Source organism: Dermacentor andersoni, chromosome 6, assembly GCF_023375885.2.
Source record: "Dermacentor andersoni chromosome 6, qqDerAnde1_hic_scaffold, whole genome shotgun sequence".
In the NCBI taxonomy this organism is placed as follows: domain Eukaryota; kingdom Metazoa; phylum Arthropoda; class Arachnida; order Ixodida; family Ixodidae; genus Dermacentor; species Dermacentor andersoni.
This window is the reverse complement of record NC_092819.1, coordinates 171,622,851-171,646,448: the sequence shown is the minus strand read 5'-3', so window position 1 is coordinate 171,646,448 and position 23,598 is coordinate 171,622,851. Positions and strand designations below refer to the sequence as shown.

The following is a 23,598-nucleotide window of genomic DNA, read 5'->3' as shown; positions in this document are numbered from 1 at the left end:
ATTTTAAAGAAATGGAGAAACAGCCTTGTAACTGCAACATGTAAGCACATATTGAAATTTGTAAACTGCAAATTACAGAATGACAATTGTTTTCAATCCTATGACACTTTACGCTCTCTGCGATGACGAATAGTAAATAGCAAATTTGCAGAAATAATATCCCCACAGTAACTTTTTTTACGCAAGAAGGAAAGTAGCATCGTGCTGTCGGCTTGAAACCTTCTATTAGTCGTGAGTAGAAAGCTGCGTTGTTGACCCTGTCTTAACGTTAGGCTCGAATCCAATCAATCAAATCATTTTATCTCTGTTTGTTGCTCACATACACGGATAGGGGAGCTTCAGAGAAAGCCGTTCTTGACAACTGGACCATGCTGCAGCCCCTAATACATTTTCCTCACAGCGGCAGTAGGTACAGCATCAGCTGCTCTCATACATACAAACAAACATACAAAGCATACAATTGTACGGATACAAATATGCAAACGCATTTGACTGCTACATGAGCAAGAGTACACTGTATGTGACCGGTGAAAGAACTAAATGAATAAATATTCTCGAAATATATGATGCAGATCGGTCGCAAAAATGAATAAATAACCAAATAACAGGCATAGGATCAACTGCAAACTCTTTTTCCGATACATACCATCCGGGCAACTCACGGTAAGTACACGTGAACGGGTCCATATTGAAAATGTGATACGAATTTTGTAGAGATGAGCTTTGAATATCAAACATTGTTCGCACAAATATGATCCAGGAATGGGCACGGAGCGAGCCTCAGCGCACCTTATTCGAGAATAATGTTTCTTTAATTCGGCCTGGCCTAGGCCAAGAATGCAATCAGCATTTCTTCGGATATTTAATTTATGTGCAACCCTTTGCGTATGCTTATACATGCCACATACTTTGATTATACCTCTGTGTTCTTGAAATTCCGCTGTTGGTCTATCGTAAAATGCGGTAATGCTCTAATAAATTTTGCTGTAGCAATAGAATCGGGTGCAGGCATGAATCGAACACCATTTCCTATAATAGTTCGGCATATTTAGGTTGAAAATAAATAGTGAACCGTATAATAAGGGTATAAAAGTAAATGCCGTAAGCCAATGACCGTGTGTGTGATTCGTGCTAATATTGTTTTGATATGATCTGCGTGGATATCCCAGGACATGTGAGCTAAAATAATGACACCAAGGCATTCAAATTGGTCAACTATATCTATGTGGCGTGAATTGAGCACAATATCTGCATGGACAGAAAACGGTTATTTTTTCGGTATCAATACAACTATCTTTGTTATTGTGCCAATTACAAGCATAGAAATTGAATTCGGCCATTTGAGCAGTTGTTACATTGCACTAATACGTTGGCCTATAGGACAGTGAATATTTATTCAAGAGAAAAAATACGAGTATCGTCCGCATAAACTATGAACTTTGACATAGAGTTGGGGCTTAGGATGTTGTTAATGCATATATAGAAAAGTCCCAGTATGTTTCTTTGTCGAACACGACAGACCACTGATTTTATTCCTAATGGTATTCCATTGAACAATGTCTTTTCTTTTTGCTTGCTATTTTCTAAGAGTGCTTAACCGTCTATACTAGAGTGGAGCAGTTTCTTTCAACGCGACTCGTGGTTAACCAGGCCGAACTCTTTTGAAAAATTTGCAAGTACGCCAAAAACCGAGGATATTCTTTAAAACTGAGTGAGAATGCACTGTTTTGTTATAGCAGTGCTAACTGTGGGCAATTGTTCTTGCGAAAACCGAAGTTATGTAGCGGCGGGACGTATTTTCTAGCGGTTTGGAAAACACTGGAAGTACGGACACGGGCCTGTAATTCCCCAGAGTATTACAGTCACCGTTTTGATAAAGAACAATAACTGTATCCACTTGCATTCTCTCTCGAAAAACGGCTAGGCATAGACACAGATTAAAAAAAGGAGGTAAGAACAGGAGCAAGTATTTAGGCAACGCATTTAAGCGCCTTTATTTGCATGCCATCTGCGTCGCAACAATACCTATGTTTGATGTATTCAGCGAATCACTTCACCTGTATGGTGACAAGGCGCAAACATATGATTTTAGTATTGCGAACATGCAACTACTCATAAGTGTCATCCAACCGACAAATGGCGAGAAAAGGTGCATAAAAGTTAACGAGGGCCGGCGCGCTCACGAGACGTTCACTTGACATTCTCAATCGAATGCGTTGTAGCTTCCCATTGCTTGTTGTCTCCCACCAAAGGTTTTGGGTTAGAGTGCCTTAATTGCCGTCGCCCTAATTAACACAAAATATCGTGGTTTCGACTCGCAGAAAAGGCCGTGCAATAAGTATCTTAATTAACTATATCATAATTAACTGTACTATAGATAAATTCGACGCAATTAACACGAAAGATTCTGGGTTCGACTCCCACCAACGGTCGTGGATTCGAATCCCTTAACAAATTATCTTGTACTCAACTGTGCCTCAACTACTTGCGTCTTAATGAGGACCAAAGGTCGAGGGTGCGAGTACCTTAATTAACTCTATCTTCATGAACTGTGCCATAATTCACTTTGCTCTAATTAATACCAAAGGTCGTAGGTTCTACTCCCCCTAAAGGTCGAGGGTTAGACCCCTATTTTGTTGCCATTGACTTTTGCTGCGATAACACCGGATGGTCCAATTTTCGTCCCATAAACTATCTAAGCCATATGCGCGATTCCGAGAGATTTATTTCCCTACTTGACATTTTCGTTCGAATGTGTTACTTCCCATAACCTGTTTTCTCCCACAAAAACTCGTCGGTTTGACTGCCTTAATGAACGCTACCTTAATTTGCCAAATGCCTCAATTTCCCAATTCACGCCAAATGTCGCGGGCTCGACTCCCACAGAGGTCATGGGTTCGAGTATTTTGATTAACTGTATCCCTATTATTTGTCTTAATTCGCCTTAATTAGTACCAAATGTAGTGATTTCGACTCTCGATTCTCTTTCGATTCTTTTTGTCGGTGACGTGCGGCACCATGGAGTCAAGAGTTGTCGTCGACTTCCTGCCGTAAACCAGCTTGTACGGCGGGTTCCGTGTTGTTTCTTGCACTGCCGTGTTGTAAGCCAATGTTAAGCACGGCAGGGCGGCAACCCAGATATCATGTTCGATGTTGACGTACATAGCCAGCATGTCGGCGAGGGCCTTATTCAGGCGCTCCGTAAGGCCATTTGTCTGCGGGTGGTACGCACGTTTCCTCCTGTGGCTTGTCTGGCTGTATTGCAGAATCGCTTGGGTAAGCTCCGTGTAAAGGCCGTTCCTCTGTCGGTGATGAGGACTTCTGGCGCACCATGTCGAAGCCGGATGTAATCGACGAAGAAATTCGCGACTTCGGTTGCGCTACCTTGCCGCAGAGCTTTCGTTTCAGCGGATGGGTGAGGTAATCCGTCGCCACAACGATCTACGTATTTCCGGATGTTGACGTCCGAAAGGGTTCCAGCAAGTCCATTCCGATGTGATCCCGACAAAATAGCTGCCATGGCAAATTCTTCAGCGCCATCTGACAAAAGAGCAGTTAGTCGATTTTTAGGGCTGTGCGCCTACTACAGATGCTTCATTCAGAATTTTTCACGAATTGCCGCACCGCCGACACGCCTCAGCAGGGAAAACGTCGCATTCGTATGGGGTGAAGTACACCAAGAAGTGTTCAACAAACTGCGGCAACGCCTTCAAAAGCCCCCAGTCTTCGGACACATTGACAATGATGCCCTGACAGCGGTTCACATCGACGCCAGCAATGTCTGCTTAGGAACAGTACTCGTGCAGTGGCAAGATGGCACTGAACGTGTTATAGCTTACGCAAGCAGAACCCTTTCCCGTACGGAAGCGAATTAATCCACCACGGAAAAGCAGTGCCTTGCGTTGGTGTGGGCCGTTATGAAATTTCGCCCGTATTTGTGCAGCCGCTCCTTTAATGTCGTCAGTGACCACCACTCCCTCATTTGGCTGATGAACTTGAACGATCCATCCGGATGATTGGCGCGCTCGAGCTTTAAGCTTCAAGAATTCGACATGGTTATTGTCTATAAATCAGAAAAGCGGCACACGGATACCGATTGCCTGTTTCGCGCCCCATTAGAATCTGCCAATGCAGAAGATGACGACGATACAGCCTTTGTCGGAGTTGTCAACACAGCTACAATCGCACAGAAGCAACGCCACGACCCGGAATTGGAACCCATTATTGGTTTCTTGGCGGGTCGCACTGCCGTTGTCCCAAGACTTTTTGCAAGATGACTACCTATATTTTCCTTGCGTAACGACGTCCTGTATCAGGCGAACTTCTCTCCGAGCGGAAACACCTACTTACTCGTCGTCCCAACACCTCTCAGGAGTGAAGTATTACAGGCATGCCATGATGAAGCAACGTCCGGTCATTTGGGCTACACACGAACGCTGTGTGGGTGAGGCAAAAATACTATTGGCCAAGACTAACGGCGACCGTTCAACAATACGTACGGACAAGCCTTGAATACCAACGGCGAAAAGTGCCAGAAGTCAAACCAGCAGGCTTCCTCCATCCTCTTAATGTGCCCGAAACACCATTTGCTCAAGTCGGAATGGATGTTTTAGGCTCATTCCCAACTTCTGCTGCGGGTCACAGATGGATTATCGTAGCCGCAGACTACCTCACTCGCTACGCCGAAACCGAAGCTTTGGAGCGGAGCACGGCAAGTGAAGCAACCCGATTTTTTTATAGAGAATGTTGTACTGAGGCGCGGCGCTCCAGCAGTAGTATTAACTGACAGGGGAAGTGCATGTACAGCCGAGCTACTTGACACAGTATTAAGACTTAGTGGAACAGCTCACCGGCGAACAACGGCGTATCATCCGCAAACGAATGGACAGACAACACGCCTGAATAATACGCTCGCGGATATGCTCTCCATGTATGTGGATTTGGAGTACAAGAACTGGGATGAAATCTTGCAGTATGCCACCTTCGCATACAGCATGGCTCAGCAAGAGACAATACGAATGATACCGTTCCGTCTGCTACATGGTGGTGAAGTCACAAGTATGTTTGCGATGCTGATACATGAATGCGATGGCATCGAAACGAGTGCTCAAGACCTCGTTCAGCGTGCTGAAGAAGCCCGACAACTTGCTCGCATACGTATTCATAGGCAGCAGGATTACGATTCGAGACGCTATAATCTTCGTCACCAAGCAGTCTCCTGCGAGCGCGGACAGAGAGTTTGGCTTTGGACTCCCGTTCGCCTTCGTGGCCTTTAGGAGAAACTGCTAAGGCGCTACTTCAGGCCGTATAAAGTTCTTCGGTGGCCCACTGATGTCAATTACGAGGTTTCTCCCTATAGTCCGCATTGCTCAAGGCGTCGACGGCATCTACGGGAGGTTGTGCACGTGTTCCGGAAGAAGCCCTATTTCTCCGAGTGAATGCACTGCACCTCAAGCGTGTCCTGGTCCGGTTGCCGTGACGATAAAACACCAGGAAGATGCTTTCTAGGAGGAGGGGCTAATGTCACGACTAAAGGCTAGAAGCAGAAGAAAACAAATTGAAGGACACGATCACCGACCACGCTCCTTTTGAAAGAAGTTGGCGCATCGGCTGTTGCGGTCTTTGAATACAGAGCTGCTTTTTGCTTCTATCACCCTGACCCAGAGTAGTGACAATATATTAAATAAAATCGAGCCTAGAACACTGCCCCGTGGCACTCCTGAATCAACTCATTGATAGGAACAGCAGTAGTTTTGAATAACGATACACTGCGCTTGCCCCGCCATATTGGATCGAAACAACGAGTTCGCCACATCACGGATGCTGTATCCGTTCTGTTTATTTTCTAGTATGTTATGATTTACATGATCAAATGCCTTACTATAGTCAATGTAAATACCCAATGTCAGCTTTTAAACATCGAAATTATTAAATATTACTTTCTTTTGATATAACAGTCGGCAACATAATTGTTCTTTTGTTCGTGTAGTTGGTAGTCCATAAAAAGGTAGATCAATAGTTAGCCGAAAACTACCGTGTTATCCTTACGTTTCGTATCTTATAGCGCACCTAAACATATTTTCAGCCGTTTATTACAGATTATCTTGCTTCAAGTTAGCTAATTTTAATGTTCCAACATGGTTTGCGAAATTATTTCTCCACCGCTGCACAGATTGCAATAACCTATCATTGAATAGATGCCGCATTAAATGCAACCAGTGAAACTGACCTAGTGTTCCTTGATATCAGAGAGGCTTTAAGGCTTTCGATACTAAAAGAAGCCCATACAACGCAAGCCGTAACCATATTTTGCATATGAATTTATGTGCAGTGAGTTTTCTTTAGGAACCCTTGTGATCATGAATGATGATGAAGACTGAGCATGTGGGATTTATTGTTTTATTTGTTTAGGAGGATAGAGATTTGTTTTTCTTAGACAGACAGACAGACAGACAGACAGACAGACAGACAGACAGACAGACAGACAGACAGACAGACAGACAGACAGACAGAAGTGAACCAGTCACTTTGTTCTCCATAATAGTCATCTACGCATCTTTGCTGCAAATTAAAGAATACGCCATTTACCTCGGCTTCAAAACCTGTCATGTGGCCGAACAAGTGAGATGCGTTCACCAAGTTGAAGTGGCTCAACGGAATGATCTTCGGCGTGCCCGTGGACCCCTGTAAATATAAACATGACGATGTAAACACTACCACATTGATACTGCCAATTAGTTTACATTGTGCAGGGGCCCAATAAGTATAATAATTCCTATCTGTTTTTATTCCAACCTCCCGATGACTAAATTACGTAACGGCGGATGCAAGCATCGGGCGGTGACCCACAGCGTAGCCTCAACAGCCAATCAAACGCTCTCTTAATGTATAGGAAGTCACTTCTCTTTGCTTTCGAAAAGAGCATAGCCACCATTGAGTGGCTTTTCGCTTGCAATTGGCTGCCAGAAGGCTAGGAGCACGCTCAAGTGGACAGGGTTTCGATTGGGCCAAGCCAGCGTATTGAAAATAGATAACTGGATGAAGAGGGGCGTTCCGCGTCTACGATTGGTCCACTTACCCTTAGTTGGCTTGCGGTGGCTGGTACAAAATCACGGTGGCGTTCAACGGAAGGTTAACAATGCCTCTAAAACGGACCCTCAGCAAGAAAGAGTTGGCTGAGCGAGGTCGTAAACGCACCGTAACTGCTCGAAAACATTGCATGGCCACGCAAAACGCTTTATTATACGCAAATAAACCGATGCTCTCCAGCGAGTGTGAGTAGCCAGTGCATGAGCGATCGGCGGCAGCCTCTTTTATTCTTTCGGAAAAGGGAAGTCTGCGGCTATTCAGAAAAAAAAAAGTTTTTTGCGGCATGTTAATGCATCTTTATCGCGCACAGCCCACCTTTACGCGGTGAGTTTTCTCAGTTTTGTGATGGCGCGAGACAGATAGGTGAAGTCGCTGTAGCTCAAAATGTTTTTACCAATAGCAGAGGGCTAATGGGGACACGGCGACGAATGAAAAATAACTCTTTCTCTTTTGTTCGGATTCAATCATGCATAATCAGTGTGCACACGACATATCAGATGGGCAGCTGTCGCGGTTTTCCTGACGGCGCATGGCAAGCAGGGGAAGTAGGGGTGGTCCAAAAAATTGTTTGACCGATCGCGAAGGCCTGATTGCAGAATTGGAACAGAAAAGTTTAGTTATTAGTTACAGTATTAGTGACAAAAATAGCGTTAATATGAGCACTTCTCAAATAGTTAGAGGCTATGAAAATGACAGTTTTTAATGGGCATGCTGACGAACTGACGGCTTATTGCCATATTAGACGTCAAAAATGTCACGCTGACGGAAGCAAAGCTTTTGTAATTAATATATTAAAAACATGCGGAACGACATTTCGGGACTGAGATAAAACATACAAGATTTTTTTGCGAGTAACACCTTCAGTGAGCAAATAGGATAGACTGACGACACATGACTGGCAGTGTCATATTACATGCCAAGGCACTGACAAATCGTGGCACGATAAATTTTTATGCCTTTTGTAGTTATTTTGCCTTATTCTAGTAATTAAGCACTGGTTTAGGATATAGTCTGGCATGTCACAGCTTATTCTTGTGATTACATTTTTAGGTCACCTTATGCACTTTCTGCGGATGTTGGATATATATATATATATACTGGGTTTCTTCAAAGTTCAGCACGCAGGACCCGAAGTAACATACGCAGGAAAGACGAACTTTTTGGAAGACTTATTGACTAATCATTGAAGGCAGGCGGACCAGCCTTCGTCAGAGTGCAGTGGTCCACAAGCCGGAAATAATTAGTAAATATGTCTTCCAAAAAGTTCGTCATCTCTTTCCTGCGTATATATATATATATATATATATATATATATATATATATATATATATATATATATATATATATATATATATATATATATATATATATATATTTCTTTGCCCGTTTGCCTATTAGCTGGGATCGTTGTGATTAGGTAGTTCATGGTCAAGTGGGCAGCGCATCGGGCTGCTGTAATGATGAAATTGGGTTCAAAACCAACCTCCGGACGAACTTGGTTTATTGGATATGTGGCACGGGGTATGTGCCGCTGTTCAGAGGCACTCATCTAACAAAGCAAAAGGTAATGCTGGCCAGAAGCATTAGGCGAATCACGGCGATGCTGGGCTTCCGCATGGTGGAATTCTTGGTGATATAATCCGTCGGTGAGATTTCTCGCGCAGTGTGGTGAGGATGCCAGAAGAAAATGAGTGTTTTCGAACGAGGTTTCACACTTAAACTATTATAAATATGACGCAAGATAAGAGAACTGTGCGCTGCTTACTGAATGTCGAAGTTTCTGTGAGGCGCACAATAAGACATTGCGCTGTTTTGCCAGTGCTACACAGGAAATTCTGCACAGGAATGCCCACAAGAAAGGGGACTGGACATTTCGCATGGACATCACCCTCTGTGAGTGAAACCATACAAGTTACTTTAAAATTGAGTGTTCGAAGAAGTATTATGCTCTAGCCAAATCTGAAAAGAAGTCTTACTCAGTGAGTCATGTTGCTGCTTCACTGTCGTTACAGAAGGGAGGACCTACACAAGGAGAGACTTGTAGTGCTAAACATTAGTTTGATTCTGAACAAGCAAGCCAATGCCTGATCTCGGCGAGTGAGTCCGTGATAAGTATCGGTCCCGATTGAGCTTGAATATTATTTGTGTGCATGAGAGTGAGCCATAAGCTATACATTTAGAGAGTAAGCTTGAGTGAGTTCAGTTTAACTTGTCTGCCAATGGCGGCATCTATCAGAATGCCAATTTTTAACGCACATATTATTGTTTGGCTTCGTCTACGGTACTGCGGAGATTGTCACTTTATTATAAATCATAATTCTGCCGGTCCACTATATAGCCGTAGTATTAGAGCAAAGACTGTTTCAAGAAGTATTTTATATTACTAGTAACCGGTTAGCACTCCGAGGCAAAAATTTTAATTTTATATGTCTTAATTCATTCAAGCGCTGTGAGCATTGGCGCGCGCAATCCCTGACTGAATTAGGACTGCAACCTAGACGCAGTAACGATAAAAGCAGATGAATTCGGTATGGCGCGGGCAAGCAAATATAGACCTTTACAAAAGGAACATGAAAGTAACGTAAATGTAATTGATGAAATCCTAAGTAGGGTTATTTCAGAAGCAGCAGTTGAAATGCCAGGTAAGGCAACTAGTAGTTAAGCTATCCCAACTAACAAAGGACCTCACAACGAAACGACAAAGAATGAAGATGTCATACTCAATAGATGAGATAGAATTCGCTGAATTGTCAAAATTGATCGACAGGAAGAAAGTAAGGGATATTCTAAATTAAAATGTAGAAAAGACTGAGGAAGCAGTAAACAATTGCCGCAGCATGAAAGCAGAGGAAATCTTGGCGTAGAACAAGTCAAGTTGTGTGCAATGAAAGATAAGCAGGGTAATTTCACAAGCGATTTTGATGATGTAATAAATGCAGCAGAATAATTCTATATTGACTTGCACAGTAACGAGAGCAGAACAGCTACTTTCATTCGAAGTACTGATGAACACAACACAGAGGCTCCTTCTGTAACTAACACTGAAATTAGAACGCCCTTGCAAGATATCACCTGGGGAAAAGCAGCGGGAGAAGGTGGATTAACAGTCGATTTAATCAGAGATGAAGGAGACAATTTACTTAAAAGGCTTGCGGCCCTTCATAGGCAATGCTTCACGACTTCGAGTGTATCAAACAGCTGGAAGAAGGGCAAAATTATACTAATTACTATGGCAGGAAAGAGAGGAAATGAAAAAATAATTGGCCCATTAGCTTGCTTTCAGTATTGTGTAATGTATTGACCAAGATAAAGCACAATCGAGTCAGGGCACCCCTTCACTTCAATCGACCAAGACAACACACTGACATAAGGAAGGGATATTCGAGAATGGACCACATCTATGCCATCATTCGTGCAATCAAGAAATCTGTGCAATGCAATGATTTCTTGCAATGAAAGCATTGCAATGAAAGCAATGCAATGCAGTGCAGATGACGAGGCCGCCTTTGAGGAATAACGGTCCTCCTATCGACACGTTAGCTACTCTTTCTGAGGCACATTATCCCTGTTTATAACATTATTGCGACGTGTGCAACTCCATCTGTCAGCCCCCTTATTAATTAAAGATGATGAAAAGGCATTTGATTCAGTAGAGATATTAGCGGTCACAGAGGCAATACGCAATGAAGGAGTACAAGAGCCTTAGGTGAATATCTTGGGAAATATCTAGAAAGATATCCCAGCTACCTTGGTTCTTCACAGGGTAAGTAGAAGGTTTCCTGTCAAGAAAGGGGTCAGGCCAGGAAAGACAATCTCTCCAATGCAGTTCACTGCATGTTTAGAAGTATTTAAGCTTTCAGACTGGGAAGGCATAGTTGGGAGGATAAACGATGAACACCTTATTAAGCTTCAGTTTGCAGATGATTTTGTCCTGTTCAGCAGCTCCGCAAAAGAAATACAACAAATGATTGAGGACCTTAACTGACAAAGTGCAAATGTGACCGCGAATATCAAGATGCAGAAGACAAATACAATGTTCAATAACTCGGCAAGGGAACCAGAATTCAGGATTGCCAGAGAGCCTCTAGAGTTTGTACCGTAGTCGGTTTATCTAGGTGAGTAACTCACAGAGGGCCTCATCATGAAAAAGGAGGAGGGGGGGAGGAAAGAGAAAAGTAGAAGGGAGGCAGGTGAACCAGAATAACGTCTGGTTGGCTACCCTACACCGGGGGAATGGGAAAGGGGACAACAAAGATCACAGGGAGAGAGAGGAGGGAAGGAAAGAAGGAAATTGCGGCAAGTTCGCTGACGCGTGCGGTTTTACAGAAATTGCATTAATAGTCACATCATCATCATCATCAGCATCATCAGCCTGGTTATGCCCACTGCAGGGCGAATGCCTCTTTCATACTTCTCCAACTACCCTGGTCATGTACTAATTGTGGCCATGTTGTCCCTGCAAACTTCTTAATCTCATCCGCCCACCTAACTTTCTGCCGCCCTCTGCTACGCTTTCCTTCCCTTGGAATCCATTCCGTAACTCTCAATGACCATCGGTTATCTTCCCTCCTCATTACGTGTCCTGCCCAAGCCCATTCTTGATTTCAACTAAGATATCATTAACTCGCGTTTGCTCCCTCGCCCAATCTGCTCTTTTAGTGCGAAGCAATACTACTTTAGGTCGCACTTCAGCCCGTTCCGTGGCGAGTTGGTGGTAGGCACCATTGACCTTTAGCGTGACCTCGCTGCGTGACGTCACACCACGTGACCTAGAGTGACGTCACACCAGCTGTGTAGAAACGGGGCCCCATCTCACGCCGTCGCGAGGCGAGGCGGTAGCCACCAACGGCGGCCTAACTCCCGCTCCTCTCACCAGGGGCACGGCGCGGCGCCCGAGTCATCCTCGCGTGTCGCGACATCAGCAGCGGCCTCCTCGCAGCCGCCGACGTTCGGCGGGTGTCGAGCATCGAGAACGTCGTCATGCGCTACTTGGAGCTCTCGTCCTTCAGCTCGATACGGGCGTTCGCCAACGGCGTGCTCAAGTCCGAGATGCACCTGGACGTGCTGGTGCTTAGATGATTCACTGTAAGCCATAACACTAGCATAACCCAAGACTACCACCAGGCATACTACCAGCTGATCCGAGAATAACACACTATTGCTTCGCAATCCCCAGGCTTAACCAAGCTAAGCCACGGCCGTTTTTTCTTATTCCTTAACGTTATACCAATCATTCTTCTTTACATAGCTCATTGCGTCGTCCTCAATTTATGTAGAACCCTTTTCGTAAGCCTCCAGGTTTCTGCCCCGTACGTGAGTACTGGTAAGACACAGCTGTTGTAAACTTTTCTCTTGAGGGATAATGGCAACCTGCTGTTCATGATCTGAGAATGCCTGCCAAACGCGCCCCAGCCCATTCTTATTCTTCTGATTATTTCAGTCTCATGATCCGGATCTGCAGTCACTACCTGTCCTAAGTAGATGTATTCCCTTACCACTTCCAGTGCCTCACTACCTATTGTAAACTGCTGTTTTAATAGTCACAGATGGTCGCACAAACCCGTCGTCCTTCAGAAACACCAAAGCGCCTTCAGCGCTTTATGGGCCGACGGGCGATGGGGGCGGTGTTCCAGCAGCCCCTGCACAGAAAGCGGTCGATTGTCCAGTTTTCGGAAAGCTTTGGCAAGTTCTTGTCTCTCTAGGGCATATCTCGGACAGTGGCAGAGCAGGTGGTCGATGTTTTCTTCGGTGCCACAGACCTCGCATGCCGCACTGTCAGTCACTCCAATTAACGTCGAGTATGCCTCGGTGAAGGCAACTCCTAACCAAAGGCGACAGAGAAGCGTAGCTTCACGTCGAGGAAGTCCGAGTGGAGGTCCGAGTTGCAGGGAGGGGTTTAGTCAATGCAGTCGTGTAAGTCGTAAGTTTGGCGAGTTCCACTCGGTCACTGTGAGACTGCGTGCCAGGTGTCGAAGCTGCCTTGCAGCGTCAGTCCTCGAAAGCGGAATTGGAACGCTGTGCTCTTCTTGATGTGCTGTGCGAGCAGCGTTATCGGCGGAATCATTGCCACTGATTCCACAGTGGCCAGGTACCCATTGAAAAATGACCTCGTGGCCTTTTTGTTGGACATCATGGTAAAGCTTCACGACTTCGTATGTCAATTGGTCATGACATCCGTGTTGGATAACTGACTGCGTGCACTGTAATGCCGGTTTTGAATCCCAGAACACAGCCCATTTTCTAGGTCTTTCAGAATCAATGAATTCCAGTGCTCGACGCAGGGCCGTTAGTTCTGCCGCCGTTGAGTCGCGACATGCAATGTCTTGAACCGCAGTGTCATTCTTCGCGTTGGTATAACCACGGCACCACCAGGACTGCACGACGTAGTCGATCCATCGGTATATATGTGCACGTGGTTGCTGTACTTTTCATGCAGAAGAAGTAAGCTCAGCTGTTTTAGAGCAGGGGCCGGTAGATCTGCCTTCTTCTGTAGTCCTGGAATCGTTATATGTAGTTGTGGACGGCTCAAACACCACGGAGGAAACGCTGGCTTTGCTGCAGGTGCGTACCCTGAAGTAAACGACGCACGATGTGCACTGACAATACCGCGAAATGTCGAGCAGGGCCTTGAAGTAGTGAGGCTCGCCAAGTGGTGGGAAGGAGTCCTAGCATCATGCATGAGATGCATACGCATTGTCTCAACGGTAATGTGCGCCGTGATTGGGTAATCCTGCGCGAGGGCAATGGTTTCAGCCGTTGATGCACTGCGTGGTAAGCCAAGACATACCTTAAGGGCTTGGGCTTGGATATTCTGAATCGTACGCAGGTTAGTCTTGCACGTGTTGGATATTGCAGGTAGGCTGTATCGCAGGAATCCAACGAACAACGCCAGGTACAACTCTAACATAGCGTGTATAGATACTCCTCAACTTTTTCCTGCAAGGAACCTGAACAGGTGACAAATAGCAGTCAGCCGCTTTTTCACGTAAATGACGTGCGGAGTCCAAGACAGGTCCTTGTCAATTACGACTCCCAATAACCTGTGATTTCTGCTGTGTGGTATAAGTTGTCCGTTAATAGATACGCCGTAACTAGACATCGGCTTCCTCGTGAATGCCACCATTGCGCACTTTCCGCATGAAATTTCAAGTCCTTGTTCACGAAGGTAGCAAGATGTCATTGTGGCTGCCTTCTGAAGCCGAGTGCGAAGCTGAAGTCGTGTCACACCTGATGCCCAAATGCAGATGTCGTCCGCATAGATGGAAAGTCGTACAGTGCTTGGCAGGTTGTAAACTAATCCACCGAGGGTGAGATTGAAAAGAGTCGGGCTAAGCACTACGCCTTGAGGGACTCCTTGGCTACCGTAATGCTCGGATGTCGGGCCGTTTTCTGTGTGCACGTAGAATGGTCTCCTCTGTAAGTAGTTGCACACCCACATATACATTTTACCACCACGTCCGATGGCTTCTAACATGCTAACGATGGCTTCATGGGTGACATTATCATAAGCTCCTTTAACGTCTAGAAACAGAGCAGCAGATAGTCGCTTACAGGCCTTTTGGTGTTGCACAAATGTTATCAAGTCAACAACGCTGTCTGTTGAGGAACGGCCCCGTCTGAATCCGGCCATAGCATGTGGATAGATTTCATAGTACTCTAAGTACCGTTCCAGACTTGTTAAAATCATTCTTTCCATTGTTTTTCCGACACAGCTGGCAAGTGCGATCGGACGGTATGAGGAAATGTCCACAGGCGACTTGCCAGCTTTGAGAAGCGGAATGAGGCGAGTTGACTTCCACTCTTGCGGAACCATACCCGTCTGCCAGGAGTCGTTGTACAAGAGCAAGAGTGCCTTCCGAGCTTGGTGTCGTAGGTCACACAGGGCACGGTATGTAATACCGTCAGGTCCTGGCGCTGAAGAACGCTTGCACAAAGCCAGCGCAGCTTCTAGTTCTTCCATAAAAAAATGGCATTTTCACACAGTTAAATGGGCTGGAGTGCATACGGCATGCATTACTAAATACTTACTGGGAGTTTGCCACTGTTGTCTAAAATAAAACTCTAATATAATTGCATTCCACTGGTGCTCACATATGAGGCAGAAACTTGGAGGTTAACAGAGAAGGCCGGGAACAAGTGAGAGACCGTGAATAGAGCGATGGAACGAAAAATCTTAGGGGTAACATTAAGATACCGCAGGAACGCGGTTTGGATCAGAACCAAACAGGAATAGCCGTTGTTCTAGTTTACATTTTAAAAATGGAGCTGGGCAGGCCATGTAATGCGTAGGGAAAATAACCGGTGGTCCATTAGAAAAGGTGCAGCGCCCCCCGACGCAGCAACGAGGGGACGATATGGCCGGCGCTCTATTGGTGCGAAGGAAGAGGAGAAGAAGGTTGGCGGCGCGTGCTCAAGGCGCAAGCTCGGCACGCGCAGTGTCGTTCTAGAAGCCGACAACGCTGGCCGCTCCAGCCCGCTGGCCGCCTTCGCCCTTCTGCAGAAGTGAATGTATGAAATGACAGCACGGCTCATTGGCCGCCATTACGTTCTCCTAAAATAGCTAAAGCATTGGTACCAAGGGGAGGGTAGCGCAACCTAGGACGGCCAAAATCTAGGCGAGGTGATAAAATGGGGAAATTTGCAGGAGCAAGTTTTAATCAGCTAGCGGAGGGGAAGACTAATTGGAGATCGCAGGGCATGGCCTTTGCCCTGCAGCGGAAATGCACTTAAATAAATGATGCTGCTGCTCCTGATGATGAAGATACAGTATTACGCCAACCGATCATTACTCACCGAAGAGTGGAGCATACAGGCCACCGAGTGAAGGTCTGGACTAACGCTTCTCAGCCGCCATGTTCGGCCCTGGCCCAAGGAAAGCAGCTCTGAGAAACATATCACGCCCCTGGACAGGTAATAAAAAAATTATCTGTTAACTAAACAAGCCAAGCACAGCAGTGAAGTATTACTACCGCATTCTGCGCACATCAAGGTCGGTTAGTCTACCTTTATAATTACTGCAGCCAAGAGTATACGTGCTCTACGGTGAGGAGTGCGAAAGCTTGCAATCAGTCTTATAAGTACATATATTTTCTTGCAATTACAGTGAACATGTGAGTCTGAAAAGTGCACGCGGCCAAGGCTTCTAAGAATGCAGCAGCCCGTTGGAAGACCATTGAATGTTACGCCATCACGAAGGTTGGTTCAGATTATTATAAAAATAGCTGACTGCCCATTAGGCTTAGTTTAAGCAGAAGGCATTTATTCTGCCGCATCCACCCCTTGCGAATACATATGTGTCATGCCCTCTGGATAAGTATCACTATTTTTGTTCAGTATTATTAACTCTTATTATGCCATGTCGCACGCTCCAATCGTGAAGTGAAATGCGCCATCGCCTACGAATACGCCAACTGAATTAGTCAACGTAGTCAGTAAAACTTCCTTGTCCGGTTCTGAATGCATTGCTTTTAGCGGCACCCCTGTATTAAAAGGATGCTACTGTAACGTGATTTAGCGTGACATCCATCGATGGTTCGATCCCAGCAAGTAAGACACTGAAAACAGACCACTCATACTAGGTTAGGATAACAATGAAACCTATTTTCCTTGGCACAGGTATAGGTGCGTATGTGTGGCTTCGGTGCCGCTGTGAAAAAGGAGCGCTATTTTCTGTCGTGAAATGAGTCATGCGGGTGACAGGATGCCTTTCTGAAGATTTCATTTTTTTTTGTGCCTTCCCTTCTCTTGCCATTTTATATATTTTTGGTGGAAAGCGCGTTTACACATGTGCTAAATACAACAGAACAGTCTTATTTGTTAGATCAGTGCTGTGTATGTCTATTTTCTTGTCCCTGTTTAATTTGCTTCGACACATCGATACAATAGCACCCGACTGGCCTAACGCTCAAGCTTTGTGATCATCACCTCCAATCTTTATATACTTATATTTTTGTGGATTTTTCCCAAATTCTCTCTCTCTTTCTGTCTTTCTTCCTTTCTCTCTCTCTCTTTTGATCATTGACCAGTGGATAAAAGCACCATGTCTCTAAGCGTTTCTATGTAGGGGCGATAACTGGCAAGGAAGGCAGAAATGTACGCGATAAGTATATTGGCGCTACATATAGCCTTGTATGGAAGTCACTTGTAAGGAACAGCGTTATTCCAGCCGAGCCCGGGCTACTACCACGAGGATCAAGCTGTGCTGCTGGTGATGTGTACAGATGAAGATGATGCACAATCGACGATAATATGTGGAGACGACGAAGTTGAAAGTCAAGCATGCGTTGCGCTCACACTAATTCCCTGTCGCTGTGGAAGCGGCCGCCTGGCCGCGCGGAATTATTATGAAATGCGTCGAGTATATGGTTTTAGGCGAGAGACATGCAATATCTCGGTCCCACGGCTGCGGTAATCGGGTGGCGTTGTAAGGGGCGAGACGCGCTAATTGACAGATGATGTCGCCGCAATGACCATGTAAGCTCCAATAAAACGGGGTGACGACGACGCCGCTGACGGAGCGCACGCGCCTCGTATGGGCTCCGTATATTTCAAACTCTTGTGGCCAAACAATCACCGCTAGACCCAAACTAACGTCAGAACCAGCTTCCGGAAGTGTTCTGCTACCGATCAAGACCAGTCCCGACGCCAGGAACCCAGGACAAGGGTTTCTACGACCACAAGATTGCCAACCCTAACAAGATCTTCAGCTGCTCCGTCAGGCCGAGAGACAGGTGCGCCGCAGCTACGAAGGTGCGCGGCGTCACTGTCGCAGTCCCGGCTCCCGAGGACTTCGCCCAACGACTCGCACCCTCGTGAAATCAAGTAAGTGCAGTCCCTCCCCTCGTCATGGAGGTAGTAGAGGTTGAAGGCACGGAAATAGCCCCCGAAGAAGTTACCGTTGAAGCAGGGTGGCTTGTCAGCCACCGTAAGCAACGACAGACTACGCAGGCATCATCCCTACTCATACACGGATCCCTCCGTGCAACAGCAAGCGCACGCACCGAGAGTACCGAGCAGTCCGCACTACGCCGACGCGCACCACGGCAACCACGACTTCCGAAGAATGATATCAAGATCGTCATACGCCCAAGAGACGGTTTCAACGTGTCCAAACTAGGAGACACCCAGATACGCGACTCAATACTACAGATCACGGGCATTACAACCAAAGAAGCAGAGGACGACATTTACCGCTCATGCACGGATAACAACGTCATTGTAGTTAGCACGCCAATGATGTCTAACGCCGAAAAATACTGTCGCATCCGCAGTCTCCCTATCGGAGCAGTCCGCTACGCTGCCACAGCATACGTCACACCGCCGGAGGACACAGCCAAAGGAGTCATACATAACATCCCTTCATATGACACGGAAGAAGACGTTACCAACAGTCTCGTTTACAAGAAGAACCCTACGATTCTGCAGGCCCGACGCATGGGCAATACTAATTCAGTGCTCATCGTATTCGACGGAAAGCAAGTACCGTACCATGTCTACTACCGCGGAGCAGAGTACAAATGCTATCTACATAAGAAGCGCATCGAGGTCTGCGACATCTGCGGGACCGTCGGCCACAGGGCCGATGTATGCCCCATACCAACCCAGAAGAAATGCAAGAGCTGTGACACAGTAAATCCGCCGGCTGATCACCCCTGTCACCCTTGCTGCGCGCTCTGCGGCAAAGAACACCCGACTGGTGACAAGTCTTGCCATCGCCGCTTCCAGACACCACACCTCCTACTCCAACGACGATGGGAACGCCTACGGCTGGGACAACAAGGAGCTGACCAGGAGACGGGGACATCGACTTCTGCAAATGGAGACTCAGCTCTGCCAACACCGAAGTCAACACTACAACCGCAGGCTCCCGAACGCAGCAATTCACGAGGACGCAGTCGGTCTCGTGGACGCAGCCGCTCCCGAGGTCGCAGTCAGTCACAAGGACGCAGTCACTCCCGGAGCGGACCGATTCAACACCGCCGCAGCAGCAAGGAAACTCAAGCCTCAGAACGACCACAGTTAAAGTGCAAGACGCACCCCCAAAGGTAAGCTGGGCCAGCATTGTCTCCCACACAGGTCACACCACACAACCTATAGCAACCCCAGTGAACACAGTTAGTGACGCTACCATGCACAACTTCATGCAGGAGCTCCGATCCTTACGTGCTGAGATACAAGAACTCAAGACAGAAAACGCTAATCTGAAATCACAACTTGCAGACACACAACCCAAACATTTACCATCAAATGCAGCGATCCTTCCTGTCCCTGCAATAGATTGCCCGCAAACCTCCCAACAACCAACCTCGCACAAACGCAAAGCTCTCGAACCAATCTCAAAAGCGGCAGCACCAGCATACACTTCAGAAGGAAATGTCAGCTGTGAGGCTCTCACTGAGCTGCAACAGCGGATAGAACGCAACCTCAACGAAGCATTAGATTGTAAGCTTGCCACATTGCTCGACGCCTCCATTGCAAAGGCTCTCGAACGCGCAATGGACAACCTCCTTACGGCGAAACTAGAAACGCTACTACTGCCCAGAATTGAGCAAGCCTTTGCGGCAAGAGAACAACAGCGACAGGAAAACATGGACGACACGCGCAAAGTGCTTCAAGACATGGTCGCGACTTTGGCTCAAAATCACAACACCCGTTTGACAGAATTGGAAAACACCCTACTCCGTCCCAGAGCAGGTCCCCTAAAGAAGCCGTACTCGCGTCCCGACAAAGATGGCTGCGAGTAATCCAGACCGTGTTACCTACTGCATTTGGCAGTGGAACTGCCGGGGCTTCCGGCGAAAGCGAGCACACTTAGAGCAATACATTACCTCTCTCGCACCACATACTTCCCCCGATGTTATCGCATTACAAGAGACCGGAGAAGCGGCTAAGCTGTCAGGATACGCGGCATACACCGCAGTTTGCAGTGATAACCGCAGGCCCCAAGTAACCACACTAGTTAAGGGAAACATTCCAGTTATACAGCATCATACAGGCATTGATACAGCAGCCCACATTTTTCTGGAGATCATCCCGTCTGCAAGGCGCAAGCAACAGAGCCTCTTCATCCTCAATGTGTACAGCAGCCCCAGAGAACAACATAGGTTTCTACGACTTTTCACCAAAGCAGATCAAGTAGCTAGGGGAGCGCCCCTGCTCATCGTAGGGGACCTAAACGCCCCTGCGGTGGCATGGGGATACCCAATGGACCGCAGAAAGGGAAGACAACTATGGCTTGACGGACAGAATCTAGGTCTTACTCTTGTCATGGATCCAACTTCTCCCACTCGTATGGGAAACAGCGTTAGCAGAGATACTACTCCGGACTTGACATTCGCAAAACGAATTCCACAAGCAGACTGGATCAACACACAAGACAACTTGGGCAGCGACCACTATTTAATCCAAACAACAGTTCGAGCGGGCCCGCGAAATCCTAAGGGTCGTCAACTCCGCATAACGAACTGGGACGCTTTCCGGCAGGCCAGAGCCCTCACCTCTTTCTCGCGTACCCCACCCCCTTTCGAAGATTGGGTCGCATCCTTGCTCCAAGACGCGAGCAAAGCCACTAAATTGGTGCCTGAAGAAGCCAATCTGCAGGAGGCAGATAGCAAGTTACTGCATATGTGGGAAGCCCTCGCCAGTCTGCAACGCAGATACAAACACAACAAGCTCAACCGAACGCTCAGGAAACGTATTAGTACTCTCACCCTTCATATCGAGGACTATGCACAACAACTTACTCGTCAAAATTGGCACAGCACATGCGACAGCATGGAGCGGCAACCAAACCTGCCCAAAACGTGGAATATCCTCCGTTGCCTCCTCGATCCGGCTAACAGCAAGAACACACAACAGCACAACTTGCAAAAAATTATTCACACCCATCCGGGCACGGACGCACAAGTTCTTCAAGAATTGATAGACCGATACATAGGACCTCAACCTACTACACAGGCACCGATAACGACCACCTGGACGCGCCCATAGAAGCAGCAGAAGTACGTGAAGCCATCCTCGCACTCCGCCCTAACTCAGCCCCGGGACCTGATGGCATTACTAATAAAATGCTTCGCAACCTAGATGAGGATTCTATACTAGCCCTCACAGCTTATTTTAACGCATACTCGGAAACTGGAAACCTCCCCTCACAATGGAAAGAAGCCAAAATTATTATGATTCCCAAACCCGGGAAGCGCCTCCTACTCGAAAACCTCCGCCCTATCTCCCTGACTTCATGTGTCGGAAAGGTCCTCGAGCACGTCATCCTCACACGCTTACACAGACATATGAACGACAACGACCTCTTCCCCAATACCATGGTTGGCTTCCGCCCGAAACTTTCTGCTCAAGATGTCATGATTCAGCTCAAGCACCAAATTATCGATGGCGACAAAAGCTCCAGGCTGGACACCAGAGCCATCTTGGGGCTAGACCTAACCAAGGCCTTCGATAACGTCACGCATGAGGCCATACTGAACCAACTGGCACAACTCCAAGTTGGACATCGAACATATAACTACGTGAAGAATTTTCTTACAGGTCGCACGGCGACCATTACCATCGGAGGGTTGCAGTCGCCAATTATTCACTTCGGCAGCAAAGGCACGCCGCAAGGATCGGTTCTATCCCCTTTTCTGTTTAACGTGGCCTTGCTCGGACTACCGCCTGCATTAGCTAGCATCCCCAACCTCAAGCATAGCCTCTACGCAGACGATATCACCCTGTGGGTCACCGGGGGCAGCGACGGGGACATCCAAGACACGCTGCAGCAAGCCATCAACGAGGTCGTTGCATACGTAGAACCGCGCGGCCTGGCGTGTTCCCCACAGAAATCGGAGCGCCTTCTGTACAAGCCTAATTTGGGAGGTCGACGTCCAGACCCTCACCCACCCCAGATAGAACTTCACGTGCACCAGCAACGCATACCTACAGTACCTCATTCTAAACAATCTTGCATCCTCCCGATGCGGAAAACGCATCGATGATTATGTCCGAGCATTTTTATCTGGCCACACGGCCACCATCGGCCAAGGTGATAATCGGTCAGATATCATAATGCTTTCCGTCAGATGGACTCCCCAGGGTTCGGTTCCTTCACCCGCCCTGTTCAACGTGGCGACGGCAAAGCTACCACCGCTCCTTGACAAACTTCCGAACCTGCAGCATGCCCTGTACGCCAATGATGTAACAATCTGAGTGACCACAGGGTTGGACGGAGCCATTCTAGACGCACTACAGGAAGCAGTAACTATAGTAAAAGTATGCAACAGCTCGAGGACTCACCTGCGCAGCTGAGAAGTCGGAGTTCCTGCTTGTATTCAAAAAACGCAATAAGGCCGATATTCCACCCGCCATCACATTGCATCTCAACGGCAACGTTATTCGAAGGGTAGAGCAACTACTTGTACTAGGCGTTCACATACAACACAACGGGATGGCCACACATACCCTACACATACTCCGCAAACAAATTACCAAAGTAACGCACATGATGAAGCGCATTACAAACCGCCGACAGGGACTCCAAGAAGTACTCCGAATCGTACAAGCCCTGATAATTAGCAGGTTAAACTACCACCTCCTCTAGCATAACGTAACTCAGACCACGGTGAACTAGATGGACACTCTCCTCCGTACAGCACTAAAAGCAGCGCTGGGACTGCACCAACATGCGTGCACGCAGCTCCTACTACGACTCGGGGCGCACAACACCATCCGCAAACTAGTCGAAGGTCATCTTAACAGCCAATTGCAACGTCTCCAACGAACAATGCAAGGGTGCTTCCTTGTATCCCGGCGAGGATACCAAACATCAAGAAAACCACAACAGGAAGACGCGCACTTCTTGCGCTTAGCCTTCACAACAAAATTCACGTGGGCCCAATTCCTCGGAATATGCACCCTGATCGTCATAAAGGCCGAAGAAAGACAAGAGAACAAGCTCTGGCTCGACTCTTTGGCGATGAGACATCGAGCACAACGGTCCTATACCCCAACGTGGCTCGGTACCCACAGAGAACGTGCCCTATGTCTACTCGTGCTAGCTAGTACAGACATTCTGAGGGCTTCATCATCATCATCATCATCAGCCTGGTTACGCCCACTGCAGGGCAAAGGCCTCTCCCATGCTTCTCCAACAAACCCGGTCATGTACTAATTGCGGCCATGCCATCCCTGCAAACTTAATCTCATCCGCCCACCTAACTTTCTGCCGCCCCCTGCTACGCTTCCCTTCCCTTGGGATCCAGTCCGTAACCCTTAATGACCATCGGTTATCTTCCCTCCTCATCACATGTCCTGCCCATGCCCATTTCTTTTTCTTGATTTTAACTAAGATGTCATTAACTTGCGCTTGTTCCCTCACCAAATCTGCTCTTTTCTTATCCCTTAACGTTACACCTATCATTCTTCGTTCCATAGCTCGTTGCGTCGTCCTGAATTTGAGTAGAACCCTTTACGTAAGCCTCCAGGTTTCTGCCCCGTAGGTGAGTACTGGTAAGACACAGC

The 23,598-nt window shown here is 47.1% G+C and overlaps 2 protein-coding genes across 2 annotated transcripts in view; one reads left to right on the top strand and one right to left on the bottom strand.

The window, feature by feature from the left end:
• The window catches only part of LOC126523436 (medium-chain acyl-CoA ligase ACSF2, mitochondrial-like), a 348,233-nt gene that overhangs the window by 153,004 nt on the left and 171,631 nt on the right, over positions 1 to 23,598 (bottom strand). The window contains exons 9-10 of the mRNA XM_050172050.3: positions 15,883 to 15,991; positions 6,589 to 6,684 (exon numbers count right to left, since the gene is read on the bottom strand). Coding sequence (XP_050028007.1) covers positions 6,589 to 6,684; positions 15,883 to 15,991 — 205 coding nt within the window. The remainder of the gene's footprint in view (positions 1 to 6,588; positions 6,685 to 15,882; positions 15,992 to 23,598) is intronic.
• Positions 17,859 to 22,287, top strand: LOC140218899 (uncharacterized). The gene is made up of 2 exons (XM_072288600.1): positions 17,859 to 19,133; positions 22,161 to 22,287. Exons 1-2 carry the CDS (start codon positions 17,935 to 17,937, stop codon positions 22,285 to 22,287), a joined length of 1,326 nt encoding a protein of 441 aa, XP_072144701.1. The 5' UTR covers positions 17,859 to 17,934.